Consider the following 8065-nt stretch of genomic DNA (forward strand, 5'->3'; position numbering starts at 1 on the left):
GCTGATTGGTTTTGTTGGAACGCGCAATTGTCGAGATGCCGACCCGAAATCGGTTTTTCATCATTTCCCTCAGTGTTTGTATTGATAGAGACAACCGAAACTGACCTCGGAACAGCCGACGCTGACGACTACATAGTAAACTCTTTAATTTCCGTTTGACAGTTTCAAAACTAAATATACATACCAACAATTGTTCGATTTTAACAGTTACTTTATTAGAACGGACTTTTTTGTGTGTAATTTTTGTAAATTTAACTTATGAAATGGAATTGCAATATTTATACATCCCTGCATATTTTGCTTCTTTATATATCGGAAGTTGTAAAAACACTTATAGGGTGATTCAACTTCCATTATTATCATTATTATTATTATTTTCACGACTATTATTATTTCTGTTGTTTTTATTTATTTGTTCTTTTCTACATTATTGTTTGCAGTTTCTATGTATCAGTAGTTTGCAAGGCAAAAGAACAATGCACCTGGGGAAAGAAAGAGTATTGTGCCCTCTAGGGACACTGTCTCAACAATGCAGAAATACCTGCACTATTATAACAGATTACACCAGTTGGGCCTACATGAAGATTGAGACCAGGACAATACCACACATACACACATTTACAGGCACGTACACAATATATATATATATATATATATATATATATATATATATATATATATATATATATATATATATATATAATATATAAAGTGTGTACGTGCATATTTTTCTGTCATAACCTTCCTGTTGTACTACAACAGCTTAGTTAAACACATCTGTCAACTGCTTATGTTTGTGCAAGCCCATCACATTTTATTGTAATGTTTTTTATTGCTTTATTGTTTATTAGACATTACATTTTTATGCTCTCATTCGATTGTTTGCTTTGCATAGTTTTACTCTCTTGCAATAACCCACATTCTTCTACAATCTATTAACTTTGACAGCATCACCAACATAACAAAAACTAAGAATTGTAATATATTAATCAAACCTTGCAGAATCTGGTTAAAGGTGTGTATTTATGTCTAAAATCGTAAGTAACTTACCGCGATTGAAGGTAAAGGGGAAACATCTTGGTCTCTGTGGCTGACTGATGTGAATTTGAGCGGGGCACCACAGAGTGGTCACATTTTGAGGCATCTGATTTGGTGACCAACCATGTGCTGCTTGTTAGTCTAATTTAATTACAGCTAGAGACATGAGGAAAAAAAAACATTTCCTTGCACACTGACAAACTGGATACTGATGTTTTTTTTGGCTTCAGTGAGATATTACAAGTAAGCAATGCAACAACATCTCTGTGAAGTTTGTATTTGGCTCACATGCAGTCATTTTAGTTTAACTGGAGAAGAATCAGCCATGATGAGTCCAAACAGTTAGTCAATGTAATCATGCATTATAAGTGAGTAATAGTATTGTAAATATGCAAACAAAACACTGCCGTGCGTTTAAAATAGTTTACCAAAATGCTGGTGGAGGCATAATCTACCAATAGTCATTTCGAGAAATATGGATTCTACACGGTCAAACATGACATTTCTTTTTTTTAATGAGAAAACATACAGTTAAAATTGTAGTGAGTGTCAAATCTGTCATAGCTTGACTTTTTGTCAAATTAATTATCTGTACATGTAAGTGCCACAGGAAATAAAAGGCCTATAAAGAATGTAGATTATCTCAGTGTAGACTGCTGATGAGGAGCTGAGGTCTATGCCTACATCTTCTCAGGACCTCTCACACTTAAAGCTCAATACTGCCACCTGCTGCTAAATACCACACACTAACATACAAGCTCATTTGCAATTTGGTTACACGTTAATACATGTTGTGCATTTTATTTAAATAATCTTAACCTTCTTGTACCTAAAGCAAATAACATAAAGCATTGAAAACACAATGAATGTCAAAGGCACTTCTTTTAAGAATGACCCCTTTCATAACTGTAGATATTTCGTAATAAACAAACATTACCTTTAAAAACCAAAAGAGGTAACCGTACACGATGTATACAATGTATTAAAGCGTATGATACACACTACATTTATATATATATATATATATATATATATATATATATATATATATATATATATATATATATATATATAATATATGCAACTTGGCTGTAATGACAATGTTGTTTTAATAACACATCTTATATTCGACCGCATAGCTTTTTGTTTCACGTTGTACGGAGCGCCCTGAACGCACCTTCAGTAACCAATGACGCTATTCTCCGTTACCAAGGCATTCTCAAGGCAAACACTAGCTAGCTGGATAGCTCGGCTAGCCAATCTGCCAGATAATCTCATAGCTATGATATAACCTACTTTCAGCCTCTTCGCCGAGTTGAACTATAATCACAAGTAGTTTACCAAAACCCTCGACTCCAGCATATTACCATTAACTTCTCGACTGCTCGCTGCTTGGCCTTAAGTCGAGGCCGAAACACCCTTTTTTTTCTCCTCCCCCTCTGGATCATCTCAGTCTACGAGCTAGCTTAGTAACGTGAACGTTAGCTGCACAGCCACCATGGTAAGTAGCTGCGATTGTTTGCTGTGTTTTTCTTTTTTGAGTGGAGGGGAGCCAGGCCACCTGTTTGCTTTTATAAGCTGGTTTAGTCGGCTAATCATCCTACTCAGTTTCATATAAAGACAAGAAGACAGATAGCATTCAATCCCCAAAGATAGCACCTTGTGAATAGGCCTTCACATATTAGCATGGGGAAATCCTCTTCAAGTTAGCTCATAAGCTAGTCGTGGATGTCATTACAGCCTCTCTGTCCGTCTCTGTCCATCTTTCAACTTTGGTGACAGTCTCTTTAACGTTACTCGTTTCTCTCTTGTCTCCCATGTAGGCTGAATTTGGACATGAACACCATCAGAATGAAGTCGTCAATTACATGCGATTTGCACGTTCAAAGATGGTCCTGAGACTTAAGACCATTGACTCATGCTTTGAAGAACTCAAAGACAGCAGGTGACCGGTCTTACTGAAGTTTTTTTTAAATCATTATTTGCATGTAAATTCAACTTTGACTCACTTATTCACTGGAAGGGACCTATATGACACAACAATGACAGTGTTTCTCAGTGAGATGGAACTGTAATGTTGATGCGTGTATGTTTCTCTCTGAAGGCTGGTGGAGGAAACCTTCACAGTGGACGAGGTGAAGGAGATGCTGGACGGGCTGCAGATGGTGGTGCGTGGGGAGGTGGAGATGGAGCTCATCAACACGGCTCACACCAATGTGCTGCTGCTCAGGCAGCTCTTCTCGCAGGCTGAGAAGTTTTACCTTCGACTGCAGAGCGATATTTCAGAGCTTGAGAACAGGTGAGCAGCGAGGAAGGAAGGAGATTCAGGATCCCTTTTCACATTGTTAGGTTAATACGACCAAGATACACGAAGCACACATGTGATGACAGGTGACCCTGTCAGGTCAGTACATCATATTCTTATTCAGATATTATACAGCGCCTCTTTGGTCCTGAAAGTTTTTTTTTTTTGTTTTTTTTTTGTAAATTCATTTAGTGTGCACAAATGTATATCTTCTTGAACTTTTATGCACACAAAATATGAACAAAGCTGTGAGTTCAAGGTCAAACAGAGTGCCACACCAAGGTAAGAAGTGAGCGAGGCCTTTCAACATGGAGTATACCTTCATGTTCATGAGAATAACACCTCCACTTTCTGCCACTTCCTCCTCAGCTGTTCAGGTGTAGATCTCGTTCACGTTTCAGTATGTATGCCAGGCAAAAAGGTCATTGCTAAGCCACATAGACAATTTTAATTCAAATCTTTTTTTCCATTACAATGGCTTCCTTTTTGCAGCAACATTTATTTAGCTTGAAAGTTCTCATTATACATTTTAATGACAGTTCACAACTTTATATAAATACCGTACTTTGAGGCCCCCTCAAACCCCCAAACTGAATTTAATAAACATAAAAGGAATGTAACGCCCCACAATATATTATTCTGAGAAACAAGGACATTGCTCATAGAATCACGTTTTAGAATTTTTCAAATGAAATGTTTGTTTTAGTCTTACAACAATGTTAATTGCAGAAGCCCCAGCAGTGTGTGTGTGTGTGTGTGTGTGTGTGTGTGTGTATATATATCTCAATGTTTTTCCAACCAGGAGTGCATTTCCAAAAACATATTTTAGAGTTTAGGTGAACTAACTCTTTACATCTTAAACAAAATTAAATTCACACTTTAAATATTGTCTTTTTTTAATTTTATTGTTTTACTGTCAATGATTATTGACTGGTCATGTTTTATGATTGCATGCTTGTAAAATGGGGAAGTCATCCACAGTTTTGGGCCGCATGATAAAACAGAATGACCTAAAAGGACCGTCTTGCTGTTGTTACTAAGCGAGGTCGCCATGAGGCCTCTTGACATCACAACCGGAACACAGAGCAACGCACGCATGAACATGTGATACCAGCGATAAAGATAAATCACATTCAAGCTGTTGTCAGAAGACACTTTGCGCTCTTGACAGTTTGGCCAAGGATGTATTACGGCTTTTTTTTGGTACAAATATAGTCCGGTTTTCCGGAACTTCTCGCCACTTCTGACCTCTTTAACCTTTCACCTTGTTAAGACACTGCGCATGTTTTGGAAAAGTTCTTTTGTTTATAATATGCACACGGAGGGTGGATAAATACACCCTCAAGGTTATTGTTTTTTTTCTCAGCCCTACGTGACTGATACGGCGTACAAAGCAAGGAACACGCCCCGTGTCACAGTTGACGTGTGTTCAGCTGCTTTTTAAAAACCACATTTAAGCTTTGCATAGAGCTGTTCTGTTCACCACACGCATATATCTTATATCACAAGTGCCAAACTGCCACCTAGAACAAGGGTGTTTATTTACCTTGACAAAGATACATAACCGCCAAATAGCATTTTATTTTTGTAATGTCAAAAAAAAAAACATTGTGGTGGCGAGCTGACAGTTGTGTGAGGAGATAAACGTAAAGTACATATTATCTGATCAGTTTCAATCCATTCTGATGACAATAGAAAGTTTGCACACTTTGTATTTTATGGAGACATGTTTAATTTACTTATCAATCTATTTGAAAATGATTTCAAGCTTTTTCTAGCCCCTTCTCTTTTATTTTCTTCATTATTCCGCCGTCCAACTCTTTGCTCTTCCACCCGTGTAGGGAGCTGTTGGAACAAGTGGCTGAATTTGAGAAGACGGACTTTAAAACTGATAAGGTGGGTTTAATGTGTAGCTCTCTCGCATGTAGAGCTTTACATATCAGTCAGTGGAGTCATTAATCATGTGTTCGAAGGATATTTTACACCCACATGGAATTCAGTAGCTGGAGAGCAGTGCTGCTGTGCATTTCAAGTCGTTTTACATGTCAGGCCACCTGCCCCTCCACGAGTAGCCGTGCAGTGAGAAGTCACACATCCCTGAGGTTGACGTGTGGTTTCATGACAAGCAGTTGAAGAAAAAACATATCAACGTTGTAATACAATATGCCGCTCTTTCATGGGTTTGACTCTTCACACCTTACCTTCTTTAAAATGTAGACACTTAGTCATCTTTACAATAAAATTCTAAGAAAAGCGAGTCAAATATAAACATTTTTTTTTTTTTTTACCTTTCCGTCTTACATACAGCAATTTGGCGGTACAGACGACATGTTTTAAAGTGTTTACTTTATTCCCAGAGAAACCAGGAAACAAGCAAACCCAAACTAGCACCGCTGAATGAAGGCGGGGTGTCCGAACTTCTTAACAAGGTAAGGAATACATTGCATCAAATACATCTGGTGTAGCTGTTGAAAAAAGTTGTTTTCATATTCATACACTCCTTCACACACATCTTTTCCAGGAGATAGCGAGACTACAAGAGGAAAATGACAAACTGAAAGCCAGAATGCGGACTTTAGAGTCACAGGTAGAACAATGAGCCAAACGTTATTCGACGCTACGACATTTCTTATGACTCATGCGCCAGTTTACGTTGTGAACCTTCTGCTCTGATTCCTTTTTCTGAGGCGATGAGTGCACTGGACGAGAGAACCAAAGCAGACCGAGCCCTGAAAGACCTTCAGAAGGTGCAAGGTGACCAGCAGGTACTGTTGGGAGTGTTGCCGGGCAAACTAGCGTCAACTTCATTTTGACTTTTCAAAGCGTGCTTTCCATTTTAACTCTTTATTTTGTCGCATCTGAACATTTTGCTGTCATTTGGTTTTATCCGCTAACTTGGACCCGGATGGTATGTACCCGGCTGATCAAAGTGTTGCTTTTGTCTCTCCCTGTGTGAATAGGAGTAGGGTATAGCTTCTGTAGTAACAGCAGTGATTGCCATTCGCTCTTTCTGAGCTTGGACTTTGTTTCTTTTCCCCCCCTTCAAGCTGGCTTCTCAATCCAAGGAGATCAACAGTCTGGAGGACACAGTGGCATCTCTGAGGGATGACTACGAAAGGTCTCTCAGTGCCAACTCGGCCTCCCAGAAGGGTCTGCAGGAGAACCTGATCTCTGCCAAACACGAGCTTCTGCGAGTGCAGGACCAGCTGTCCTTGGCAGAGAAGGTGCGTCACCGTGGCTTTTGTTTGTTTTTTTTTTACCTGCGACCGACATTAACCAGCATCTGAAGTTAACACACGTTATTGTGTTACTCAAACATGTTTGTTGCAGACAAACTTCCTGGACTGATCGGTTATAGAAACCGTTCATTGTTGGTGGGTTCAGCAGCAAGAGACACATAGTAAAAATAAAAATAGAAAAACAAGTAATATAAGTATAAGAAAACAGGAATAAAAATGGTAAAATAATCCACAATAGCAGCAGTAGTGTATATATACAGACAGAATACAAAGTATTTCTTTAGTGACGTGTGTGTGTGTGTGTGCGTGTGTGTGTGTGTGTGTGTGTGTGTGTGTGTGTGTGTGTGTGTGTGTGTGTGTGTGTGTGTGTGTGTGTGTGTGTGTGTGTGTGTGTGTGTGTGTGTGTGTGCAGGAGTTGGACAAGAAGTTCCAGCAAACTGCGGCTTACCGCAACATGAAGGAGATCCTGACCAAGAAAAACGAGCAGATCAAAGACATCCGAAAACGATTGCAGAGGTGAGCTGTAAGCGTAACACAATCCCTCCAGAATGCGCCATTTACACAGAGGAATGTCTGTGTGGAAAAAACTAATAAAACAAACTATGATATCTTTTGTAAAACTAGCAACCGGTATGTCCTTTTTTAATTTCAGTCCCTTTGTGTTCTGTTCTGTGCTTAAAGATTTGCTTTTCTTTCGGCGATATTTGTCTAATTCCAGGTTTGTGACGCTGTTGTTCCTCGTCTGTTTCAGATACGAGCCCAATGAATAAGGTCTACCTTCAGACCTGCAGGTGTCCGCAGGGTTGGCCGGGAACAAGAAACCACCAGTTCCACTGCTGCGAGACGAGAGAGACAGAGAAAAGCACTTGTACAAGGATTTATTTGCGCTTTTATCTGGCATCTTCAGTAGTTATTGTCTTTAGTAAAGAGTTTGTGCAGAGCGGCAGGGGGTCGTCGACGCCCGCCGCTCTGCACACTAATGAATTAGTGACAAACGATAGCCTTCTCCAGCTGTGCTTTTTTTCTACGTCCCAGTTGTGGAGCTGACTTACTGTAGCGAGCAGACTCCCCCCTCAGTGCTCTATGCAATTACTATCACGTCCCTGTTTAAAGAGGCCTTGTCTATTTGCTGGACTGGACAGATACGTCTGCCTGAAGCACTGCAGTCGCATCTATCAGATGGTTGTAGGTGATATTTAGGTTTCCAGCATCGGGTAGTTGATCGTTGATATTCTCAGTTTTGATTTTAGAAGTCCATTTTGTTGAATAAGACCCAAGCAAAGCTCGAGCCTTTGCACTTATTATTAGTGAACTTCAAAGTCACGTTTACCAGCCCTTCCAGGTCATCCCTGCTTTCATTTGTTACCTACACTTTTTATTGCATTTCACACACAAGATATTTCCAATGATTTGACATTCTGTGAACGTCTGATCATCGGAAATACACCAACGTTTGAATCTCTTTTTTTTTCCTGCTTTCGCT

The 8065-nt window shown here is 39.4% G+C and overlaps 1 protein-coding gene across 1 annotated transcript; it reads left to right on the forward strand.

Annotated features, from left to right (window-relative positions):
- The first annotated feature begins 2256 nt into the window (after positions 1 to 2256).
- lztfl1 (leucine zipper transcription factor-like 1) lies at positions 2257 to 7582 on the forward strand. Its single transcript, XM_068581228.1, has 10 exons — positions 2257 to 2539; positions 2862 to 2983; positions 3143 to 3337; positions 5185 to 5239; positions 5701 to 5772; positions 5865 to 5930; positions 6031 to 6108; positions 6391 to 6567; positions 6995 to 7098; positions 7334 to 7582. The coding sequence occupies exons 1-10, from the start codon at positions 2537 to 2539 to the stop codon at positions 7350 to 7352; spliced, it is 891 nt and encodes a 296-aa protein (XP_068437329.1). The 5' UTR covers positions 2257 to 2536; the 3' UTR covers positions 7353 to 7582.
- Positions 7583 to 8065: the final 483 nt, after the last annotated feature.

The sequence above is a fragment of the Clinocottus analis genome, unplaced genomic scaffold (assembly GCF_023055335.1).
Source record: "Clinocottus analis isolate CAN_PGR_092001 unplaced genomic scaffold, fCliAna1.0.p SCAF_18, whole genome shotgun sequence".
Classification (NCBI taxonomy): Eukaryota; Metazoa; Chordata; class Actinopteri; order Perciformes; family Cottidae; genus Clinocottus; species Clinocottus analis.